At 37.9% G+C, this 26157-nt stretch overlaps 1 protein-coding gene and 2 long non-coding RNA genes across 6 annotated transcripts in view; 1 reads left to right on the forward strand and 2 right to left on the reverse strand.

The window, feature by feature from the left end:
• CBLB (Cbl proto-oncogene B) overlaps positions 1 to 26157 on the forward strand; it is a 213506-nt gene that overhangs the window by 96042 nt on the left and 91307 nt on the right. For all 4 annotated transcript variants that reach the window (XM_023212445.3, XM_023212457.2, XM_023212438.3 and 1 more), the window contains exons 5-6: positions 19941 to 20097; positions 25868 to 25989. In XM_023212445.3, the coding sequence (XP_023068213.1) occupies positions 19941 to 20097; positions 25868 to 25989 (279 nt within the window). The remainder of the gene's footprint in view (positions 1 to 19940; positions 20098 to 25867; positions 25990 to 26157) is intronic.
• Positions 5730 to 10252, reverse strand: LOC116418683. Its single transcript, XR_004228801.1, has 2 exons — positions 8301 to 10252; positions 5730 to 6734 (listed from the first exon to the last, which is right to left on the reverse strand). It is a non-coding gene; the product is annotated as an uncharacterized LOC116418683 (long non-coding RNA).
• On the reverse strand, positions 11227 to 14906 carry LOC111542868. Its single transcript, XR_002731682.3, has 2 exons — positions 14752 to 14906; positions 11227 to 13401 (listed from the first exon to the last, which is right to left on the reverse strand). It is a non-coding gene; the product is annotated as an uncharacterized LOC111542868 (long non-coding RNA).

Here is a 26157-nt window from a genome sequence, read left to right on the forward strand (position 1 = left end):
CATTTTTAAAATTACTGATTCAGTCTCACTTCTTGTTATTGTTAGTGGGTGGCAGTAAACCTTACCCAGCTCTCCTGCAGTTGGCAAGGCTGATCTCACTCCCACAGTGCTCTGTTAACAATGTTTGGTTTAGATCCAGGCAGCCTGTACACAGAACTCAGACCTGCCCCAGGTCATAAGCTTCTCCACATAGAAAGCTGCTGTGGCTTTCAAAAACCCATGCACCTCTTTGTCTGCCTACAAGGCCAGGCCCCCAGCTCCTACGCTCCTGTCTGTAGCACACTTCCAGCTGGCTGCAACTCCTCCCGCCCCATTCTGTTCAAGGGAATTTGTTCCACTCAAGATTATATTACAAAATTCAGTTGAGAGGTTCTTTCACCCTGTGTCCTTTCTCTGAGGTCATTGGCTGACTTCCAGAGGGTCCCTGTGAGATATAGTCAGGAATAGCTTCCCTGGGTTCATGCTGGAGACTGGGAATACCTACATGGCACTTCCTGCTGCTGCTCTTACTTTTTTATTTCCCTAAGTCTGTTCCAGCTGTTGGAGGGGTAAAGGGCTTCTCCAATGGCCTGGATTTTCAGATTCCCCAGTGGGGATGTGTACTCGGAGGCAGGCTCTCCCCCTCTCGCACTCTGAGGACTTAGAGTTTTTCACCTGTCTCATGTTGTAGGCTATAGCCTACCAGTTCTTTCACAGGGTCTGTGGATTCTGTTTTCTTAAGTTCCTGTGTTGATTCTTTGAAAAATAATTCACAGTGTGAATCTCTGCACATTATTCTGTCCTTCCAAGAGGAAGAGGAATGCTAACACTGTCTCCAGTCTGCCATCTTGCAAAAAACAAAAACCAACATTGAGAAGATTTAGACATAAATTTCCAAACAAATTATAATTCAATTAGAAACATAGATACTAACTTTTGAATCTTCTTATGTATCCTCTCCTCTCCATACTTAAAGTTCTCTTCTTCAAATTTAAATTCATACTCTGCATTACCCCAACAACCTTCTGATCGGTCGGTCTCCCTATCTCCAATAACAACCTACCCAATTGTTCTTAGGGGACCAGTGAGCTCTCTAAAAAGCAGAGCTAATCATTCCAGTCTTTTGCTTGAAGTGTTTCCATGAATATTAATTCTAGGTTAAAGTCTAAAATCACATTAACATCACAAGCTTTAGAAACTTTTTTTCTGGCTTCTTTTTTTCTGCTTATGATTTTTGTATACTTAACTCATCTGCGAAGAAACAAACGACTCAATACTATTCGTATTTCCTAATGTATGTCTCATTTTTTACTCCTCATTGTCTTTGGTTTCTTATGTTGCATTCACTGCTTGGATAGGCAGTCACCCATGCCCTGCCCAGTGTTGCCACTTTGGAAGCTTTACTTTAGTACCCTAATGGATATCCCTACTCTGTGCTGCCAGGTACTTGAGCTCACATCTGTCATAACAGATTACAGTGAACTGCTGACATGCCCCCATTTCTCAATTGAGAGGTTTCCAATAGACTAGAAAGTTTCTTTGGAGGCAGAGACTGCGTCTGACTTAGTTTTGTGTTTTTGAGCCTGATACATTTCCTGGAATGTTTAGGCAATAATAATTGTTTTTGTTTTGTTTTGTTTTGCTTTGTTTTGTTTTGTTTTTGAGGCAGAGTCTCGCTCTTCTTGCCCAGGCTGGAGTGCAATGGCGCCATCTTGGCTCACAGGAACCTCCACCTCCCAGGTTCAAGCAATTCTCCCACCTCAGCCTCCGGAGTAGCTGGGATTACAGGCATGCGCCACCACGCCCAGCAATTTTTTTTTGTATTTTTAGTAGAGGCGGGGTTTCTTCATGTTGGCCAGGTTGGTCTCGAGCTCCCAACCTCAGGTGATCTGCCTGCCTCAGTCTCCCAAAGTTCTGGGATTACAGGCATGAGCCACCCCGCCCAGCAGCAATAATAATTGTTAACAGACTACATGAATAACTGCATGGATGAACAATGTCTATCCTCTACTTTCAATCTGCAATGCCTTCATTATATACAAATTGATCTTGTTTTAAATAATCAGTTCCTACATTTCTATTCCTTAGATGCCTCTCTTCCCTCTTCCTTTTCTTCTGTCCCAGAATTTTGACACTTTTTTTTTTTTTTATTATTATTATACTTTAAGTTCTAGGGTACATGTGCATAACGTGCAGGTTTGTTACATATGTATACTTGTGCCATGTTGGTGTGCTGCACCCATCAACTCATCAGCACCCATCAACTCGTCATTTACATCAGGTATAACTCCCAATGCAATCCCTCCCCTCTCCCCCCTCCCCCTCCCCGTGATAGGCCCCGGTGTGTGATGTTCCCCTTCCCGAGTCCAAGTGATCTCATTGTTCAGTTGCCACCTATGAGTGAGAACATGCAGTGTTTGGTTTTCTGTTCTTGCGATAGTTTGCTGAGAATGATGGTTTCCAGCTGACACCTTTCTTTAAGTTCAGTTCAGAAGTCCACTTTTCTGAGTTTTTCTCATTCATTTACACCCTTACATGTGATCTATGTTAATTACTCTATACTCTGGTTGCTGTTGTATTTTAGACACATTTATATTTTAAAATGTGTTTACTATGTAGGTCTTTCTTGCTTGATTGCAAGAGTCTTCAATGATTTTCTATGCAAAAGTTGGTGAAAACCAACACATTTATTTGAGTTGTTCTATGTCAGATTTTGTGTTCAGTGCTTTCACATATGCTAGCCTCATTTTCAATATAATCTTTAAGCCACTCTCTAAATGCTTGTTGAATGAGTCTTTTATGTACTTATACATTGTAGACATTCAGTATTTGTTAGTTGAATGTATGAATATAAGATGCAACTTTTCTGCCATTTAAGTTCCCTCTTCCTTTACTTATATCTTTTCTTCAGTCAAATTGGCTTATTTGGCTCTTTCCTGACACATCAGCAATTACAGGTTTCTATGTCTTTGCTCATATTGCTCCTTCTACTTGAAGATTTTTATAATCTCTGGCATAAAAAATTCTTACTAATCCCTCAAAGATAATCTTGCTCATGATTTTTCCCATTAGTGTTATTACTAGATCTCTTCTTAAACTTCTCTAAGCTCTGACGTATCTTCTGCATTTACTATTTTTATGGTTTTATTAAAATTATTTGTCTAGTTGTCATACTTCCCCCTAGACTATATGCTGCATGAAATCAAGCTTATTTATTTATCTTTGTATTTCTAAAGTAGCTCAGCACAGTGTTTTATATACAGGCTTTCAGGAACCATTGCACATTTAATTCTGATGAGTTGAGAAGTAGAGGAATGTGCATGGGCATGTGTTTGTGTGAGATGGAGCCTGCTTGCTTGATTGACTGGGAGACAGCATACTTAGGGTTAGGCATGCACACTCTGGAGTCAGATTATCTGTCCCTGGACAGGTTCTGACTGCAACATTTACTCACTATGTGCCTTTGGGGAATCTAGTTGGTTTTTCTATGCATCTTTTTCCTCATTTATAAAATGTGAATGATACTAATAATAGCTACCGTCTGTGTTTGTTATGAAGACTTAAAGTAGCTAAACCTTACCTCTAAGGCACATAAAACTGTGTCTGGCATATAGTAAACATTCTATTTTGTGGAATAATTAACCAATTTAAACCTTTAATAGTGTTCCAGATACTACCAGCATATTAATTAATTAATTCTCTAAATAATATAATTTACATTTGACTTTGTATGATGGCGGTTTCATACTCCCTAGCAATTTAAAAGCAAAAAAAAAAAAAAAAGAAAAATTAAAAAAATTATTTTGTATGTATCCCAAGATAAAAGTAGAATTGAAGATAAGAAACTGTCTTGGTTACCATGGGGGAGAAAATGATCTATTTATAGCTCAATTTATTGCCTCTATGATTGATTTCCTGCAAAAGCAATAAGGACCTTCTTTGGTTTCCTGTATGTTCCTTTCACTTTTAATAAGAAACAAAGTAAAATACTTTCTTTACCTTTCCAGCCAGTGAGATACATATTCTTCTAGTGTATTAACTAGATCAGTTTTCCCTCTAGGTAAAGAAAACACAACTTAATTATATTAAATTAAAAGAGGGGGTATACAGGAGAAATTAAGAGTTTTTACAATGAAAACTTCTAGCAGAAAGAGAAAGAAAAAAGAACTAAAGTAGGATTCAAAGAATCACTAGTTAATATTTCTACTAGTTAGCCACCTCCCTTTGATGCCTGTTAAAAAAAAATCAGGTATCTTTATGTCAATAAGGAAAATAAAAACTTACATATTTACTGGAGGCCTATTTTGTTCAACTCATTGTAATAAGATACAAAACAACTAAGATGCCAATTGTAATTTTCTACCTATAAGCAATATTCAATTTGGAGAAGACAGGATATAAAAAGAAGATAAATACTTAAAATCAGCTCTGTACAATTAGAAAATCACATAAAGAATGTCACAAATAATAAATTAATTTACTAGTACACGCATACCTCAGAGATATTGTGGGTTTAGTTTGAGACCACTGCAATAAAGTATACATCGCAATGAAGTGCATATTGCAATAAAGCAAGTCACATAGATTATTTTTGGCCTCCTAGTGAATATAGAAGTTGTATTTATACTATACTGTAGTCTGTTAGGTGTGCAATAGCATTATGTCTAAAAAACTGTATGTACCTTAACTAAAAAATATTGCTAAAAAATGCTAACAAGCAGCTGAGCCTTCAGTGAGTTGTAATCTTTTACCTGCTGGAGAGTTGTGCCTCGATGTTCACGGCTATTGACTGATCAGGCTGGTGGCTGCTGAAAGTTAAGGTGACTGTGGCAATTTCTTACAATTAGGCAGCAGTGAAGTTTACTACATCAATTGATTCTTCCTTTCATGAAATATTTATCTATAACATGCAATGCTGTTTGATAATATTTTAGTCACAATAGAGTTTCATTCAAAATTGGAGTCAGTCCTCTCAAACCCTGCCACTGCTTTATCAACCAAGTATATGCAATTCTCTAAATCCTTTATTGTAATATCAGCAATGTTCACAGCATCTTCACCTGGAGTAAATTACATTTAAGAAAGCACTTGTTTTGCTTCTCTATAAGAAGCAACATGTCGTCTGTTCAAATTTTATGATTTGCATCAATTTAGCCACATATTTAGGCTCTACTTCTAATTCTAGTTCTCCAGCAAATTCTACATCTACAGTTACTTCTTCCACTGAAGTCTTGAAATCCTCAAAGTCATCCATGAGATTTGGAATTCACTGTTTCCAAACTCCTGTTATGTTGATATTTTGACCTCCCCTGAATCATAAATATTCTTAATGGCATTAAAAAGGTGAATCCTTTCCATGAGGTTTTCAATTTTCTTTGTCCAGATCTATCATAATATATGACAGCTATAGCCGTAGGAAATGTATTTCTTAAATAGTAAGACTTGAAAGTCAAAATGGCTCCTTGATTCATGGGCTGCAGAATGAGTACTGTGTTAGAAGACATGAAAACAACATTAACCTCCCTGTACATTTCCATCAAATCTTTTGGGTGAATAGGGGCATTGCCAATTAACAGTGCTGTTTTGAAAGGAATTGTTTCCTCTACACAGCATATCTCAACAGTAGGCTTAAAATATTCAGTAATCCAGGTTTTTGTTCCATTTGTAGAGCACAGGAAGAGTAGATTTACCATAATTTGTAAAGGACCTAGGATTTTTAGATTGGTGAATTAAACTGTATTTTGAAGCTCTTTTTTTTTTTTTAAATAACAGAAATTTATTTTTCATAGTTCTGAAAGCTAGGAAGTCCAAGATCAAGGTGCTGACAAAGTGTCTGGTAAGGACCCACTTCCTAATTTATAGATGGCCAAACATCTTTTTGCAATATCCACACATGGTAGAAAGCATGAGCAACTATCAGAGGCTTTTGCTTTTTTCTTTTTCAACCTTTATTTTGGAGGTTATCTAGGGGGTACATAGGCAAGTTATTGCATATTGCGTGATGCTGAGATTTGGGGTATGATTGAACCCATCACATAGCTTTGAAGCTAGGTATTGATTTCTCTCCAGCTCTAGCATTTTCTAGACAGCATTTTCTTTCTTCTTAAGGCTGTTTCATCTACATTAATTATCTGTCGTTTTGTATAGCCACATTCATCAATGGTCTTAGCTAGATCTTCTGTATAACTTGTTGTAGCTTCTCAAAAGGCAGGAGCACGCGTCCCTGAAAGGCCTCCACTGGGAGGAGACCCGAGACACGGCTGCCATTTTCCTCGTCTTCTCAATCTTCATCATCATCGGCTTTTATATTTAATCGGAGAGAGGAGGGAAGGGGAGTGTCCCCAGCCAACCCCCCAAAAACGGCCATATTTCCTGCCTCTGAACCCTTGGCCATTGACAGTCTAACCTCTGCTGGGATCTGAAGGAACTGTACTCCCCCTGCCCTCCCCGACACCCCCAGCTTAGCCGATGACCTGCACATCCCTCCACTATGGTCCAGAAAAGGAGGTCTCTCGACGTCTAAGAAAAAGGCCCCACGCTGAAGAGTCCCGAAAGCTCAGGAGTTAAGGGGTTCCTGGAGTCTCTAGGGTACTTCTTCCAGAGTTTGTCTTTCTGCTTCCAGATGTAGTCAACTTCTGGAACACTCGCTGTAGCTTTATTGTAAAGCCCCGAGCAAGATTTATCTGCTCCTGCCCCGCGTGTGTACGGTGGGCCTCCTCTGTAACCTTGAAATGTGCAATGTGACCCATTGTTGGCTGCCGAAAGAAAAGGTTCGGGGTTATTTAAAAAAAAAAAAAAAAAAAAAAAAAAAAAAACTTGTTGTAGCTTCTACATCAGCACTTGGTGCTTCACCTTGCATTTTATGTTAGAGAGAGCTTCTTTTCTTAAACTCAATAAACTAATTTCTGCTAGTTTCAAACTTTACTTCTGAAGCTTCCTTAATTCTCTTACCCTTCATAGAATTGAAGAGAGTTGGGGCCTTGTTTTGGATTAGGCTTTGGCCTAACAGAATGTTGTGGCTAGTTGGATCTAACCAAACCACCAAAACTGTCTCCATATCAGCAGTAAGGTTATTTTGCTTTCTTATCACTCATGTGTTCACTGAAGTAGCATTTTTAATTTCCTTCATGAACTTCTTTCCTTTCACAACTTGGCTGTTTGGTCCAAGAGGCCTCACTTTTGTCCTGTGTCAGCTTTAGACATGCCTTTCTCACTAAGATTAATCATGTCCATAATTCGATGTAAAGTGAGAGACTTGTGACTGTTCCTTTCACTTGAGCACTTGAGGCTATTTTAGGGTTATTATTCAGCCTAATTTCAGTGTGTTGTGTCTTAGGGAATAGAGAGTCCCCAGGAGACGGAGAGAGAAAAGAGAACGGTGTTGGTGGAGCAGTGAGAACATACACCATTAAGTTTGCTGTCTTACATGGGCATGGTTCATAGTGCCCAAAAACTATTGGTTTCACACAAAAAATATTGTTTTGAAACTGAAAAACCGGGAATGATGGCAACAATAGATATGAATTGGGATATGGCAGCAATTGCCTAGACCTGGGTGCCACCTGTTTTTTTTAACATGATCTCTCTTCCAATTCATCACAGTCCTTTCCTGGGCCTCTTTACTCATTTATATTATCTCCCTGGTCCCCAGATAGTTGATTTTTTAATATCTGAAAGCTATTTGGAACCATTGGATTAATAGTGTGTGCCCCTGGATTTATAGAGGTCCTGGTCTTAATCCTCTAAACATATGTTCTCTTCTCTGCTGGATGTGTCTACTTGGGTCAATAAAGGGAGAGATGGTCTCCTTCTAGAGCAAGGATCTTAAAGCCTCGTAAAATAGAGGTAGTATTTCTCCCTGGGTCAAAGGACAGGCATTATCCATTATAAAATGTTTGGGTTCCTCAAGTTCTAGGTTCTACTCCAGAATCAAACCCACAGTTTATGCGGATGTCACCTGGCCCTCTTTGCATTCTTTTAGGAGAATTTGTGTTTAGGGAACAAGTGCACGGAAATGCCGGTACTCTAGCCACTGTACTTGCTGGGGGTTACAAAGTCCTTTGACTCTGACCCAGTCCTTTGACAGAAACCCAGTGTCTTCTGCCACTATACATGAAACTGATAGGCCAACTTGTTAGCTTGCAAGAAGAGTAGAATCTCAGATTCTTTGATTTTTTAGAATCATGTTCTGCTGGTAGAGAAAGTGTGACTTAATAGCAAAGTAAATAAAACTTACTTGTATTAGTCTTTTCTCATGCTGCTGATAAAGACATACCTGAGACTGGGTAATTTATAAAGAAAAAGAAGTTTAATACACTCACAGTTCCACGTGACTGGGGAGGCCTCACAATCCTGGTGGAAGGCGAAAGGCACTTCTCACGTGGCAGCAGACGAGAAAAAATGAGAGCCAATGTGAGATTTATTCACTACCACAAAAATAGTTTGTGGGAAACCACCCCCATGATTCAAATACCTCCCACTAGGTCCTTCCTACAACATGTGGGAATTATGGGAACTACAATTCAAGATGAAATTTGGGTGAGGACACAGCCAAACAATATCATTCTGCTGCTGGCTCCTCCCATATCTCACGTCCTCACATTCCAAAACACAATCATGCCTTTGCAACAGTCCTCCAAAGTCTTAACTCATTCCAGCATTAACTCAAAAGTCCACAGTCCAAAGTCTCATATGAGACAACAGGAGTCCCTTGCACTTATGAGTAAAATTTAAAGCAAGCAAGTTTTTGATTTTCTGAGTAAAATCAAAATACAGCCATTCTGAATGGGAGAAATTATCCAAAACAAAGGTTCTACAGGCCCCACACAAGTCCGAAATCCAGAGAGCTGGTCAAATCTTAAAGTTCCAAAATGATTTCCTTTGACTTCATGTCTCACATCCAGGGCATGCTGATGCAAGAGGTGGGTTCTCGTGGTCTTGGGCAGCTCCACCCCTGTGGCTTCGCAGGGATACAATCTCCCTCCTGGTTGCTTTCACAGGCTGGTGTTGCGTGTCTGTGGCTTTTCCAGGTGCACGGTGCAAGCTTTCGGTAGATCTACTATTCTGGGGTCTGAAGGACAGTGGCCCTCTTCTTACAGCTCCACTAGTCAGTGCCCCAGTGGGGACTCTGTGTGGGGTCTTCGGCCCCACATTTCCCTCCCACACTGCCCTAGCAGAAGTAGGTCTCTGCTCTTACAACAGATGTCTACCTCCACAAGGGCCGTGCCCCTGCAACAAACTTCTACCTGGATATCCAGGCATTTCCATACATCTTCTGAAATCTAGGCAGAGATTCCTAAACCTCAACTTCTTGACTTCTGTGCACCTGCAGGCTCAAACACCGTGCGGAAGCTGCCAGGACTTGAGGCATGCATCCTCTGAAATAAAAGCTTGAGTTCAACGTTGGCCCCTTATAGCCGTGGCTGGGATGCAGGGCACTAAGTTCTGAGACTGCACAAAGAAGCAGAGCCTTGGGTCCAGCCGATGAAACTATTTTTTCTTCCTAGGCCTCCAGGCCTATGATGAGAGAGGCTGCCATGAAGACCTCTGACATGCCCTGGAGACATGTTCCTCATTGTCTTGTTGATTAACATTTGGCTCCTCCTGACTTGTGCAAATTTCTGCAGCTAGCTTGGGGTTCTCCTCAGAGAATGTGTTTTTCTTTTTTATCACATTGTCAGGCTGCAAACTTTCTGAACTTTTATGCTCCGCTTCTTCTTTAAACATAAGTTCCAATTCCATATCATATGTTTGTGAATGAATAAAACCTAATGCTTTTAACAGTACCCAAGTCACCTCTTGAACGCTTTGCTGCTTAGAAGTTTCTTCTGCCAGATGCCCTAAATTATCTCTCTCAAGTTAAAAGTTACACAATTTCTAGGGTGGGGCAAAATGCTGCCAGTCTCTTTGCTAAAACATAGCAAGAGTCACCTTTACTCCAGTTCCCAGGAAGTTTCCCATCTCCATCTCAGTCCATCTCAACCTGCACTTCATTGTCCATATCACTGTCAGCATTCTCGTCAAACCATTCAACAAGTGTCTAGGAAGTTCCAAACTTTCCCACATCTTCCTCTCTTCTTCTGAGCCCTCCAAACTGTTCCAACCTCTCCGTTACCCAGTTCCAAGGTTGGATCCACAGTTTTGGGGATCTTTACAGCAGCACCCCATTCTACTGGCACCAATTTACTGTATTAGTGCATTTTCACGTTGCTGAAAAAGACATACTGAAAACTGGGGAGTTTGTAAAGAAAAAGAGGTTTAATGGGCTCACAGTTCCATGTGGCTGGGGAGGCCTCACAATCATGGCAGAAGACAAAAGGCATATCTTACATGGCAGCAGAGAATAGAAAACATGAGAGCCAAGCAAAAAGGGAAACCCCTATAAAACCCTCAGATCTCATGTGATTTATTTACTACCACGAGAATAGTATGTGGGAAACTGCCCATTATTCAGTTATCTCCCGCCCAGTCCCTCCCACAACATGTGGGAATTATGGGAGCTATAATTCAAGATGAGATTTGGATGGGGAGACAGCCAGACCACATCATTATTAAAGTCAGTGTGTAGGGGGTAGGTGCAGTGGCTCATGCCTGTAATCCCAGGATTTGGGGAGGCCAAGGCAGGTGGATCACTTGAGTCCAGAAGTTCGAGACCAGCCTGGCAACGTGGCACAACTCTGTCTCTACAAAAAATACAAAAATTAGCTAAGTATGGTGGTGCACGCTTTAATCCCAGCTACTTAGGAAGCCGAGACACCAGAATCGCTTGAGCCTGGAAGGTCGAGGTTGCAGTGAGTCAAGACCACGCTACTGCACTCCAGCCTGGGTGACAGAATGAGACCCTGCCACAAAACAAAACGAAATGAGAAACAAAAACAACAGTAAAGTCAATATGTGGGTATTTACATTTCAGTAATAGACTGCTAATGATTGATCTTTCTGTTCTTCCTTATTTTAAATGTTAGTTGTTAATAGGAAATGCAATAGTTGTTTTTCTTGCATAGATTTGTTTTTGTTAGTCTTTAATAACAAAGGAGTTATTTAAAATATCAGTAGTTTTATTAAAATGACTTTTTGATGGATTTAATTATGCACAGCAATATATGCACAGTTTTTTCTTTCAGAGTTTTAGAAATGTTATCAGAAGCTCTTTATTTTTTGCCTCAGTTTATCTTTTACATCTAGGAGACTTCACCCATTGGTTGTTAATTTAATTGGCTCATGTGGAGAGACTTACAAGGAACTTGGTTTTATTATTGACTTTTTTTTTTTTTTTTTGTAATTCTGAGCTCTTATTGCTAAAGGAAAGATCATTTTAAAGCCTTACTTAAACCTCTCTTTGGCAGCACTTTCTGGAGTATGTAATTTTTAAATTTTATTTAATCTGACTTCAGCCTATCAAAAGTATCTTGCATAACCTGTGAGCTGCTGTATCTCACAAATTTATCCTGTATTAGTGAACTTTCAGAGAATATATACTCAAGAACAGTTAAAGAAAAGAACAAGTATTAATTGTTTTAAAACCGGAATCTTTCTATTTTTTACAGTCAGTGACTTCTAAGTGGAAAAGTTTTAAATGGAATTTTTACACATTATTATGGATTATACTTGCAGCTCCTCTTCCTGTTCCTTTCCACTAATGAACTTTATTTTCAAAGCCGGAAAATAAATAGAATTATGTAAAAATAATTTTATGACTACAACAAATTTATTGTTTATTATGTTCAAAGGTTAGCATGTGAGACCAGAAGCTAGAAAGCATCAAATCTATCATGTGAACAAAATAATTGAGAAGATTAGAAATAATACTGCAGACACTATTTCCTGTGTTCCTGCAATCTTATAAAAAATGTGATTCTAGATTTAGGCTTCAGAATATGAACATTTGAAAGATACTTGTCCACTATACAGAGAAGTAATGATGGCCGCAGCTGCCCGTCTGAAGCGGCTGCTGTGAAGATGCTGCAATAGGGGAGGCATGGCCAGGACTGTGTGCTCCATGGAGTGGGCGGGATTTGAGAACAGGCAGGAACCCCACCCTCTTCCGCGTTAATGGGGTTGGAGCCCCATGCTTCCAGGAGCGGCTGCAGCTGTGGACCTGGGCATCCCTACACTCTTGGGGGCCCGGGAAGTCCCCCTACCCCAGCAGGCTTGGAAGTGCCTGCTCCTGCTGTCTGGCCTCACCCTGCTCCCAGTGCCTGCTCCGGGATGGAGCAAAGCTGTGGCCAAGCATGGGCACTGTTGTGACCTGGCTGGGTGTGCACACACTCGGTGGCGCTGACATGCCAGCCCCCTGCCAACTCACCCCTTTCCAAACTTTGGGACCAAGGAGCACTGGAGGGAGGCCAAGGGGGTAGGATTGAGGGCTGCTCTACGTGGGCCTGCAGGCAACCCTCCACAGAAACACCCGGGGCACCTGTAGATGACATGATTGGTGGCAGCAGGAGGCAGACAGGCTCATGGGTGGAAAGGTGCAGGTCCCCACTGAAGCCCCACCTTGAAGACAGGGACAGCCTACAGCCTCAGGGCTGGGCTGTCAGTTCCTGGTGGAGTTCACAGTGGGAGTGAAAACTTGCGGTGCTTCTTCTGGGCCTGCCTGTGGACAGTCAGCACACACATCCTCCCTTCTGAGCCCATAAAAACCTCCAGACCCAGCCAGACTCACACAGACATCAGACTACCAGCTGCAGGAAGAAGCTACCCAATTTGAGTCTCTTTGACTCCTTGGGATGATCTGCCTGCAGAAAGGGAGCTGCCCACTGTAGGTCTCCTGAGTGCTGTTCTGCTGCTCAGTAAAACTCCGTTCTGCCTTCCCACCCTCCAGTTGTTTGTATACCTCATTCTTCCTGGACACGGGACAAGAACTCAGGGACTGCCAAATGGCAGGACAGAAAAAACAGTAACACAAACAGGGCTGAAATGTACCCAACCTCTACTCCCTCCACTCCCGACATTGTGAGCAGTGAGAAGGAGAGAAGAGCTGTGGCCCTTCGGGGAGCCCACACCTACAGGCTCCCTGAGCTAAGGCTGTGACACCCCATTTGGGGCTCTGTAGTTTCTGGAGTCTCCAAGCTTTTGGGTGCCACTGTGTTCCCCTCCTCCAGACACAGGTACGCACAGCGGAAGCCACTTGCTGTACATCAGATCCTGCCACCGGCTTGCCCAGAGCCGGTGCCTGTGCTGGTGCCGGAGCTGCCCGCCCTGCTACAGCAGCCAATGTGCATGGCTGTGCGCAGTGGCCGACTCCACGCTCACTTGCTCATGCACCACTTGTTGCTCCACGTCTGACTCGCCCTTGGCAGGTGTGGGATCTGTGCTGGTAGTGCAAGGTGAGTGTGGCCTGCCAGGTCGAGTTGTTGGAATGAGCCCAGCAGGCCTGAGGAAAACTCGGGTAATGGTGCCACTGATCACAGAGGTTTCTGGCTGGAAAAGCGAAACACAAACAATAAGTGACAGTAGTGCTTATGTACACTATAGACAAAGTGTTATGAGCTTTTTGACAAATAAAAATTATCCAGCATAAATACTCAGCATCTATGTCTTTATCAGTGTCAGGAATTTTCATGTATGAGGAAGAGTGGTTCAATCTAATTATGAATATCTTTGGTAACTATGGTTACCATCCTATCAAAGATGACTTGCTGTATGGTGACTGTGTGACCAGAGTGTTTTGATATGCTGTTTCTGTAGGTTGCTGGAAAACAATTGCTTTTCCCTTGTTGATAGAACACCAAGAGTAATAGTGGCCTGATAAGAGTCTATCTTCATATTCTTAAAAAATGGAGTCGTGAAAAAAGAAGGTTGGATTTAAGGAATAACTGTATACAAAATGTCAGCAGACTTAGGAATCACAGTGCTAATATTTTGTGTCCATAATGTAATCAAAACATGTCAAATATGTTACAAATATCCTATTATCTTCTGAACAAAGCTTGCCCTCGATTTAAAGATACTGACATTGAACATATCTTAGTTGATCAAGGTGAATTTTCTAACAAAATTTACATAAAATTAGAAATAGAGTTGGGCTACTGTATATAGAACATATTTTCTTTTTGTTTAAAATGAGGATGATAGTATATATTCCTGAGCTACAAGATCCTGAGCTATGGATCTTAAACACCTGCCACCACTAATACCATAGCAACAGAACAAACCAACAATAAACAAACACGTTGATTTCCTTGTTTGTATTAAGGTAGTTACTTTGTTCATTCCCACATACCTGTTTTTTAGTCTTAGATTTTTAGTGTAATATTTTAAAAAAATTAAATATATAATTGAAGTTTAATGTACATAGGGAAAAGTACACAAATCATACATGTAGAGTGAGAAATTTTTATGACGTAAACATACCCATGTATCTGCTACCCAGATAAAGTAGTAATACCTTACTACCTCCATCTTGGAGGACGCCCTCTCTCAGCCCGTCAGAAAGTCTCACATAGTCACCACCTAGTAGTTCTGATACATGGCATCATAAAATTATACATAGTTGAAATCATACTAATTATAGTGTTTTGGAAAAAACTGGCTTCTTCCTCTTTTTATGTCTATGGAATTCAACTCTGTACTTGCGTGCAGCAGTACTTTGTTCATTCTCCTTGCTTCATTGTATAGCTGTACCACAATTAACCTATTCATTTGATTATTTATTTATAAATTACCCAGCCTCAGGTATTTCTTTATAGCACTGCTGAAACAACCTAACACAGAAACTGGATATATAACATCAAGTATAATTTATAAATAAAAGAGGTTTATTGGGCTCACCGTTATGCAGGCTGTACAGGCATGATACTAGCATCTGCTTGGCTTCCAGGCAGGCCTCAGAGAGCTTTTGCTCATGGCAGAAGGTTAAGCAAAGCCTGCATGTCACATGTGGTGAGAGCAGGAGGAAGAGAGAGCAAGGGAGGTGTCATGCACTTTTAAACAGCCAGATCTTGTAAGAACTCACTGTCGTGAGGACAGCACCAAGGAAATGGTGCTATACCATTCATGAGAAATATGCCCCCATGATCCAATCACCTCCCACTGGGCTCTACCTCCAAAATTGAGGATCACAGTTCAACATGAGGTTTGGGGGGAACAAATATCCAAACTATATCATCCAGTGTTTATATATGGGTACATGATTCTAAAATTTTAGTTTTTTTGTTCCATCTGTTTGTCTATGCTTGTACCAATGCCACATTGTCTTAATTAATGTAAAGAGTATATACTTGTTAATGTTCTTAGTGAAGATTACCTTTTTTTCTTGACTCTTACATTTCCCATATAGTTCAGAACCAGTTTATTAGTATCTACTACAAAAAATACCTCCTGGGATTGTTTATTTGAGTTATATTAAATTTTTAGGCCAGTTTGGGAAGAACTGACTCTTTGTAATATGAATCTACCATTAGAGTGTTATATACCTTTTTTTATGTTTTTTATATCTCTGTGTATGTGTGTATGTTGATATTTTTGCTTTGCTCATCTATTGTTAGCTTTATTTCTATTTATTTGGAACTTTTAGATAGCATTATAAAAATCAAATGTTTAAAGTTTCATTTTCTAGTTATATGTAGCCAATATAAGAAAGAGAGCTGATATTTTATATCAATTTTGTATTCAGCAACCATATTCAATTTTCTTATTTCATATAGTTTAATCTGTAAAATTTTTGTATTTTCTACACATGAAGCTGTGTCATAAGCAGACACTGCTTTGTGTTTTTCATTGATTCTTCTACAATTATATATATTTAAAAGTTTTAGTACATCTTCTATTCTTTTAGGACACCAGAGCATATTAGACATATAAAAAGTTAAAAACCATGTACAAATTCAGAAAATATATTTTTAAAATCACTTATAATCCTTTCCACCGCAATCCAGTTATTAAATTTGTGGTGTCTCCAGACGTTATAGTTTAACATTGGATCATAAAGGACAAAATTTTAAAAATACTGTTTCCATTTAGTAATATCCCAATAACACTTTTTCATGACAATAAATATTTTTCTGCACAAAATTGTTACTAGTGAATGTATTTATTTTCAAATATTTTGCTCTTATAAACAACACTGCATTTCAAAGATTTGTGGATGGGCCTTTGGCTGCTGTATATTTTTTGGACATAATTTCCTTAGGTGAAATCCCTAGAAGTTGATGTTCTTAGTTATAATGTATAGGCTTTTGAAATTTGTTTCCAAATTGCCTTCTAGAAGTGCTGTGTAAATTCTCATTCACACCAGTAGTATAGAAAATTCCTGTTTGCAAACACCCTAGCTTCTGTTGATATTCACCCTGTATTGTATGAAATGTTTTTTGTTTTTCCTATCAGTTGAAACTAAAACCCTTAACCTTTTATGAACTAGTGGTTTCATGAAAATGTTTTACCTTTTTTTTAAAAAAAAATCATCCTCCTCACACTTTCTGTTTTCCATTCCTCTTACCTTTTTCTTAAAATTGCAGGATTTTCAAATTAGAATATCTAATACAGTTCTCCACATTTACACAGGAGAACACCAGCCTGGAAGATTAAGTGGTCTGTCAACTACTGACCAGCTGACACCTTTCCAGATTTATTTCCCTGCATCTGATTAATCCTATTTTCTTTGAAAGGATACTGTTTTTCAAGACTTTAAAGAAGATTACTATTGTTTTTTTTTGGTAGACAGGCTAGAACTCATTATCTCATAACAGGATTATAACATAGTCTTATTTATCATGTTCTTATGTCTCGTGACATTATATGAACAGAACTATCACTTTAACAAAAAGTCATCAATAGATTTCTGTATAATAGATAAGTAGTAGTAAGCCATCAATAAATAGCAGTTCTTATTCTTATTTGAAATAAAAAGATCCTGAAATTATATTATTATTCATATAATTTTATGTGTATTCTATTCTTTGTAGATTGACAGTTACTTATACTTTTTCACTGTATTTTAAAAGCAATTCAGCCTGCAACTTAAGTGGTTTATAATTGTAAGGGCCAAATAGAACATATTGAAAGATTTTTGGATTAGTGAAAACTGGGAGTTTAGTTGGCCCTTTTATTTCTCTCTCTCTCTCTCTCTCTCTCTCCGCCCCCCGCCCCCCCCCAGGTCTCTGCCAGCACCCTGAAATTTCTACATTTGTAAAACAATTTGCCATTAATATTTTCTCTCATTAATATTTTCTCTCATATTAGAGATAATTGCTTCATCTCTAAAGGAAGAGGTAGTAGAAACCACCACTGTCTTTTTGCAGAAGTTTAAATTAAGGTGTGAAAATTCATGCTTTCTGGGTTCCCTTCCTCCCATACACTTCAAAAAAGAATGGTAGCCACTCAGTCTTAAGAAAATTTAGAGCCTTAGTGCAACAGTTTAGAATAATCTAATTTTTGTTTGTTTTTAAAGACTTTGTTGTTATACTCTATTTCTATTCTTCGTTCTTGAAATCCGCTTCCCCCACCTCTGTTCCCCACCCCCACCTCCTACACAATAATGGGTGTTTTGCTGAAGTGATCAAAGGAGGGATATCTGTTGTGCAAACATTCATATATGAAAAGTTAACAAAATAATGCCCTGGCTTTCTAATCCCTATTACTACCACTAATTAAGATTCCAGTGAATGCCTCTTTGGATTTGAGGTTTATCACGAGTAATCTGACAAAGTTTCATTTACACAAGTACTGTGGAAATGTAACTTGTCCTTTTGTAAATTGTTATTATGAAGGGGTACATTAGACCAAAATTTTCTTAAGTTCATACATCTCTTATAACTGGCTCTGGGAAATCACTAGATGCTCAAAAGAGTTATGAATTGAATTCACTGTACATACTAGATTAGAATAATTTTTTTAGTAATAGATGTGGAAGGTGTCTATTTGGCCTTTTTAAAAAGAACTTTTTATGTGTTATACAAAAAATAAATATTTACAGTTTGACCACTTTATGTTGTATACTTTATATACGAAACAAAATGCTTTAACTTTTTCATACAAAAAATAAAATTTATACTGTTCTGAAGTCACAGGTTTCTCTGATCATATTTTTTTACTCTGAGTATCATGTTCAATGTCCCTTTTTTGTTCTGAGTATTTGAAACTTTAATTTGGAAAAGAAAAATGTACTTCTTAGACATTAGTTTTATGGTAATTATAATGAAGCTGGACATAATTGCATATTTATATTTCATTGTAAATCAACAGCTCCCTAATATTCTTAAAAGTGTTCCTTGTTTTTTTAAAACAGCAGCATTTTGTTAACCTTAATCAGAGCCTGACGTGTGTTTCTTCTAAATGGCATCTGATGTGGTGTCTCTCCTCAGTTCTCTGTGGTTTCCTGTTTTTTTCATACATAGAGAAAAACTTTTTGAGGTATGAAGCCTCATATTTTTCTTTTAATGGTACCTCAAACCTAAACTCTCTTATAAATTATACAGCATAGTGTTGTCAATCTGTCTCACCATTAATTTATGCCACTTCCCACAGACTGTTTCTCTGGAATCCCTCCAGCCCTTGCTGTGTATCCATCACCCAGCTTGCATGTCCTTATATACCCCACTCTAGATTCTTTAGCATTACAGGTTTTACTTCTATCCCTAAAGTGTGTTCTTCAAAGACAAAGATGTTATCTTTACTTCTATAATTGTATTTCCCCAACAGTGCCTTGTTTTAGCAATGAGTAGATATAGTAGGTTCTCTAAGTGTTGTCTCTAGAGCAGTAGCAGCAGCTGCAGGGAACGTTTTATAGCTCTCAATGTTCAGGCCCCACCCTAGTGCTACTGAAACATAGTATCTTGGGTTGATGATCAGGCTATGTTAACAAGCCTCAGATAATTTGGATGCATGCTGAAGTTTGACAACCACTGCTATAGAAAATTATTGAATATCAAGTTGTACCTTTATGGTGATATCTCATTGAGAGGATTGATACAGAATGGGGCCAGGCACAATTTAGTTTATTCTGCCTGATTCTTGTATTTCAGAGATACTGGTAAAGAAAACCTAAGATTTAAATATTTGCTATCTTATAAGAGGATGCTATCTTATAAGAGGGACGACTTTTATGCTATTCTGTTGTAAAAATTGTAGTTTAAATTTTAAAAACTGAATGATTTCTTTCTTCTGCCGAATTAGGAATAGGCATTATTCTGAAGCAGGAAGGTTAAGTAAGAAATGCATCCTGGGTGTCACTAATTTTCATGGTGGGAAAGAGGGTCGGTGAGTTGGAAACTGGTCAGATGGTGATAGGTTGAGAGACGTTTCCCTAGTTACCATTCTGTGCTCTTCTAAGTTTTTTGAATCATGTAACTGCGTTACATGTTAAAATTTTGTTGAATGATATGTAGTCAAAATAAAGTAATAAATAAATGTTGAATAAACTCCCATGATAAAACCATAGTGCTTGGTTTGAAAAATTAAGTTTTTCTTTTGTATTAATATGAAAAGTTAGATAGCATATGCTTTTCATCTCTGCAGAAAACATCAAGGTTGTGGCAGAAATATCTTGATGGCTTTCCATCTTAGTCTTTTTGAATTGGCTAATACATATTACTCATTTGTGCAGAGAATAAAGGATTTATATTATATGGATCCATCATCTTATGACTGTTTTTAGAAAATGAGAATTAAATCTTGATTCATTATTAAATAACCTTGTATACACATACGAAGAGGTCATGACACACAAGACTTTGACCTAATACCTTTTTTTCAGATATGTTTCAATAGCTATCTCGATACCCTAGGACTGTTTGAGAGAAAATTAATTTAAATTTTTGTCTTATTCTTAGCAAATGCAAAATAATTGAGTTAAACAGAACCCACTACATTTGTTCTGAAATATGAACAGTATTCTCAAATATTTGTCTGGTAGTACAAATACAATTATATTAATTTTATTATTGAATTTTGCTGCTTCAAAGGGAGGTATTTCTTAAATGACACTTGATTCAATTATTTCCTTTTTTTTCCACCTTGCACAGAACTATCGTACCATGGAAAGTATTCAGACAGTGCCTTCATGAGGTCCACCAAATTAGCTCTGGCCTGGAAGCAATGGCTCTAAAATCAACAATTGATTTAACTTGCAATGATTACATTTCAGTTTTTGAATTTGATATTTTTACCAGGCTGTTTCAGGTAAGTTTATACTTGCTTAGTCTATCCATTCCCTTCCTCTCTCCCTTTCTTTTCTCTCTGTTTCTCTCTCTCTCTTGCACACATATAAACAAACATATGGAAAGTAGTGTCATTACTATTAATCTGTAGTTTTATTGGTATGTTTGGTCATTGCTTTTAGAGTGAGCCATTTGGCTTAAGTTTGGAGTATCAGATGCTGTGAGCCTGGTGGCTGCTTGTCAGCTTTGAGAGGATCCATCCAAAAGAGCTTTGTTTTAAACTCTCTACTTAGTTTCTCACTTTATTTTGTTGATCTTTTAGCACAGTGATGGATAGAATGCAACAACTGCAGGTGGGCATTTTCCAGCTAGATCTAAAATCTTTCCCTTTGCCTTCTGTGTTTATTAGGTCACAGGGGAAATAGTAAACTTAGAAATATCAGACTGTTCTGTATAGAATATATAGTAGTTATAAAACTACTTATTTTATAAATTGCTTTGCACATTCAACCATGTGTAACGAACATTTTTCAGTGTCAATAAGGATTCCTCATAAGTTCCTATGTCATATTCATTCAAAATAGTATGTCAGTATTAACAGAGCTCTCTTTTGAAAAATTTAGATTTTTGCCTGCATTTTCTCTAATGTAAACAACTTTAAGATGAACATTTTTGTTATGCTTATTGTTTTTCCTTTTAAATTATCCTCCATAATTGTTTTCACATAGCAAATTAGAAGAAGGTAGCATTATGTGGATACTATCATTGTCTTCTTTTGCATGCCTTAATGGAATTACCTTAAACATGAAGACTTGAAATTTGTGTTTTGAGGCCAGGTGCGGTGGCTCAAGCCTGTAATCCCAGCACTTTGGGAGGCCGAGACGGGCGGATCACGAGGTCAGGAGATCGAGACCATCCTGGCTAACATGGTGAAACCCCGTCTCTACTAAAAAATACAAAAAACTAGCCGGGCCAAGTGGCGGGCGCCTGTAGTCCCAGCTAATGTAGTCCCAGCTGCCCGGGAGGCTGAGGCAGGAGAATGGCGTAAACCCGGGAGGGGGAGCTTTGAGTTTGACTCTGCCACTAAAATGTGTATCATCTATGGGATTCAGTTCAAGTAGTCACAAAATAAAAATTTTCTGCTTAACATTTTTATGATTTAGTAACATAAATTATATAGTAAATGAGATAAGTTGATCAGACTGGGCTTACTTATATTCTGATACAATTTTTTATCATTTTAATCTGAAGTAACATTTGTTCTCTTTGAAACATGCTTTCAACAAATATTAGAGTATAATGTTGGTTTCATGTTTTTCATGTTACATGAATTTTTCAGTGTCAATAAGGATTCCTCATAAGTTCCTATGTCATATTCATTCAAAATAGTATGTCAGTATTAACAGAGCTCTCTTTTGAAAAATTTAGATTTTTGCCTGCATTTTCTCTAATGTAAACAACTTTAAGATGAACATTTTTGTTCATCTTCTCTGATCTATAATTCTGCTTGGCACTAGCTAGCAAGGATTGGGTGACTGGTTTATGTAATAAAAACCACATTGCACAGGATTAGCTTTTAATTTATGAAGGAACTCATTAATAGAAGAGAGATTAACTCCTGTCAACAATACATATTGGATGTGAAACCATGTCTCTACTAAAAATGCAAAAAATTAGCTGGACGTGGTAGTGGTGGGCGCCTGTAGTCCCAGCTACTCGGGAGACTGAAATAGGAGAATGGCATGAACCCAGGAGGTGGAGCTTGCAGTGAGCTGAGATCAAGCCACTGCATTCCAGCCTGCGCGACAGAGCGGGACTCCGTCTCAAAAAAAAAAAACAAGATATATTTCACTGTATTACAATTTCAAAATCATAACTCTACCTTGTATATAGGGTAAGCAATTAGATAAATCACTGATGAAAGTGTGCTTTTGCTTATTTTAAATTTTTAAATTCATGATTATTCCCTTGGTGTATATATTATAGTTTGACAGTTTATGTTTTTCAAAGATTTTAAGATCTATTTAAAAAAAAAAGTTATCTGATATTGGTCATTTTATAATGGAACCTCTCCTTTCTTTAAAGGTTTCTGATAATTTTACAGAATATCTTATTTATTTAACATGATACAAAGACATTCTAAATAGTAGGAGTTTTGCTTCTTCACCTTGTCAAGGAAGAGAGTAAAAGTAATCTTCCTACATTAAACCTAACTGCTCATTCTAGGAAGTGAGTGTATTTCTGTGGTGATCCTGGATGACTTTTTACTGTGGGTATTAAATGCTAGCATTCCATGGCGTTATATATTGAAAGTATGAGGGCAACTTAATGTTGATTAAACACTTACCTAAACTGCTATTTAATATGTGGACATATTTCCTTATAAGGTGTTTTACTTTAAAATAGCACAAGTCAGCCTAAATACTCTAAGGAATATATATCTTATTTACTTTCACTGGGATGGGAAAAGAAAGGGCTATTTTTAAGTCAAGCTACTGTGAAAAGTTTTAGATCGTAAAATGAAAATCTTACCTGGGCCAGGGAATTCCTAATCATTTTAAAAATGTGATTACAGAAGGAGCTGAAGAACTCTTGTTTAGCCCCTGTGTATTTCTGAGATTCATCATTCTGTTTATTTCTATACTCCAGTCAAATGCTTTGAATATAATCGTATGTGTGCCCTAAAATGTGATAAAATTGGTTCTGTGTACAGAGAAGTAGATGGTTTAACTTTTGCTGATCTTTTTATACAACTTTAAAAATTAAGTGATTTTCTTAAATGTATTTATTAAATCCTTACATTTATATATTACATATGAGCATATGTTTTGCTAATACTGTGTGACTGCAGAAACATACATTCAGTTATAGCCATGATATTAGTAGTTAATTGGCAGTGACTTCTTCTGACTGCAAATTATTGGGAGTGGGGTATTTAGCAGAATGGGAACTGAAGGTGAACAAGGTATACTTTTAGAATTTGGGGTCTGAAGTAGAGAAACTAGCAGAAGGTTTTGAAGAAGGAGCCAGCGGGGGGCAGGAGATGAAGTTAAGAATTGCGGAGGGAATGAAAGAAGTAAAAATGTTTGCTTCCTCTTGGCTTTCATTCTTATATGCAGGCAGAACCTGAACAAATACTTGGGAGTCACTGGAGGGATCTTATTGTGGTCACCTTCCTCATTTCCTCTTCTTCCTTCCTTCCTTTTCTTTATCCTTCTCTTTTCTCTCAGAGTCACTTAGAGATGCTGGAATCGGCACATGCTACTGTCCTGGAAAAGAATTATAAGGATTTTGCTTCTCTCTTCCTTCTCCCTTGGGCTGTTGTTCTCCTTTTCCTCTATATCCCCAGAAAAAATTGGGTCACTGAGAAATGGGGCACTAAATTTGGGGGTAGCAGGATAAGGATGGAGTGTTTTAGTAGAATATCCTAGTGACCGTGGAATATGTAGCATCAATGGAATAGTGAGGAAAATCAAAGAAGAGGAAAGTCCTCAGTTGTAGCAAAGAATTAAAGAGAGTGTCTAGGCAGACCGACGGAGGACCCTCTTCCAACTTAAGCTGTAAGTTAGTAACTGGCTCTTCTTGAAAATAGTAGCATTTGGGAGAATGGAGGGACTTGTCTCCTTTATTCACTTCATTAATTTCTATCGTCATTTAAAAATATCTAGATAATTTTATGTTCTCATATACGAAAAAATTTCTTTAATCCGAAAAGCAAAATAAAAAAAATACTCTCCAAAGCACTTTGTTTTGCCTTTTTTAAGCCAGTAGTCATCGAAATACTTTAAAAATAAAAAGCACATAAGTACTACATGTTTCTGTTTTGAGTGGGCTGCATACAAGAAAAACAATACACAGACTCATTCTATTACATAAATATTTTTGCAATTAGAAGCTGGCCCTCTGGATTATGTACTAAGAAATGGTTGCTAAATACTGTAGCAGTTGGCTCAAAACACCAATTTAATTTTTTTACTTGTATTTTGATCTGTGCATTGGTGCTTCATAAAGTTCAGCATTTTTTTCCAACCACTCTTCCACTGATTTGTGTGGACGTTAATGGAAGTGACCCAAATATCTGTTTGATATTTCTTTCATCCTTGTCCTTTATAGATGGGTAAAACAAAGCAAAAACTAAGGTCTAGAATAACAGTTATTGCTCAATTTTTAAAAATACATACTGACATTTTCTAAGTAATGTTTAATGCAATTTTTTAGTCATGCATTAGGAAAAAAATTTAAAACATGCATTTTTTTTTCAGCCTCTCATATTATTATTCTCTAGAGCACCTTTCTTGCCCAATTAGGTATTTTCGTGTGATGGGGAAATACCCCGAAGATTTTTCTTGTTATGTTGAAAAAGGCTAAAAAACTTTATTATTACTAAATCATTCTTTGTTATCCTCATCTCAAGGGTTATAATCCTTGAAGAATTCTGACTTGTAAATTTATAACTTGCTTAACGATAATGAGGAACAGGTCTCAAAACAAACAAAAGCAGGAACTTTCTACCAGTAATCATGTCTAGAATAACTTTTTAACAGCTTTAACGTGGCAACGTAAACGTACTTTTTTTTTTTCTTTTATGTAGAAGATTTAATAATCTGGCACATCAGATAGAGTATGCTGCCAGTTCCTTGGAATAAATGTAGCTTCAGCCTTAAAAAAATTACAGAGATGATTCATCCACACCCTTGAGTAAAGTTGTCTATCACTGACTGCCTTTTTTATCTTGCCCTGGTAGCTGGACAGACAACCAGTCAGATTAAAGAGAGAATGATGCAATGGTACAAACCAAATACTTATGCGAAAGATTTTGTTTTTATGTAACTCACTTTTAAGCCCTAAACCTTTCCTAAGTTTATAGTTATGTAAAGTTAAGCCAGATGTGTCTACAGTAGTGTTAACACTAGCCTTTTACACAAGTCACTAGAGGATCTGTTCAATGACGTTGATCCCTGGCTGATGACTGTTATCTGACGCTGCAGTGGTCCTGGCATCCCATGGGCGAGCAAGACGGTTATGTTCCTTGTCCTTATGTAGCTTATGGGTCATGTGTAACCTTTGCCAAGTCATGTAAGTTCTATGATATGGTTTCTTACTCTGTAAAATGAAGCAGTTGTTAACGAAACAGACATACAGGGAGGTGAGGAATATGGCAAGAGGTAACAGTTTTAAATACGCTGGTCAGAGAAGGCTTCATAGAGGAAGTGACATTTGGAGACAGGAATGAGATGGATATTTGGGGGAAGAAAATTCAAGTTTTTTGAGGCATCAGCAAATACAAAGACTCTAAGAGGAAAGAGGGCTTTTGTGTTCAAGACAATAGCAGGCTGGAGAAGATGCAGAAAGTGGGAGAGTTATAGCAGATGGAGACAAAAAAGGGAACTGCTGGGGATCAAACCCTATAAAGTCCTTCTAAGCGATATATGAGGACTTTGGCTTTTATTCAAAGTTAGAAGGCTTTGAACAAAAGAATTATTTCATTTATGTTTTAAAATGGTCACAAGTTCTGTAGTGAGAATAGACTGTGTAGAGAAGAGATTTTGTGGTTTTCTTTTTTGTTCTCTGTATTCTCTTCCTGAAAAATCTGTTTTCTGCCTAATCGTATTTCTCTAAAGAACAATAGACTTGAATGTCTGCTGGTAGGTAACAAAAGTTGACCTAAACCACATAAGGTCAGATTAACTTAAAATATCCAAGATAATGTTAAGTGTATTAAATGATGATTCAATATGTAATCAATGTTTGATATTCTCTAGATAATCTCTTTTAATTTATTTATTTTTTAGCCTTGGGGCTCTATTTTGCGGAATTGGAATTTCTTAGCTGTGACACATCCAGGTTACATGGCATTTCTCACGTATGATGAAGTTAAAGCACGACTACAGAAATACAGCACCAAACCCGGAAGGTAAGACTTTTTAGCAGTAATATTATGTGATATATCCAAAGATGAAAATTCTCTATGGTTTGTTCCTAAGTTAGTCAGCAACAGCCACTGATGGCATGCTTGGGAGGGGGCTAGAAAAGCTAAAAGACCAAAATGGTGCTTCTTAATCTAATCTTCTAAATTGATACA

Source organism: Piliocolobus tephrosceles, chromosome 2 (genome assembly GCF_002776525.5).
Source record: "Piliocolobus tephrosceles isolate RC106 chromosome 2, ASM277652v3, whole genome shotgun sequence".
Lineage (NCBI taxonomy): Eukaryota > Metazoa > Chordata > Mammalia > Primates > Cercopithecidae > Piliocolobus > Piliocolobus tephrosceles.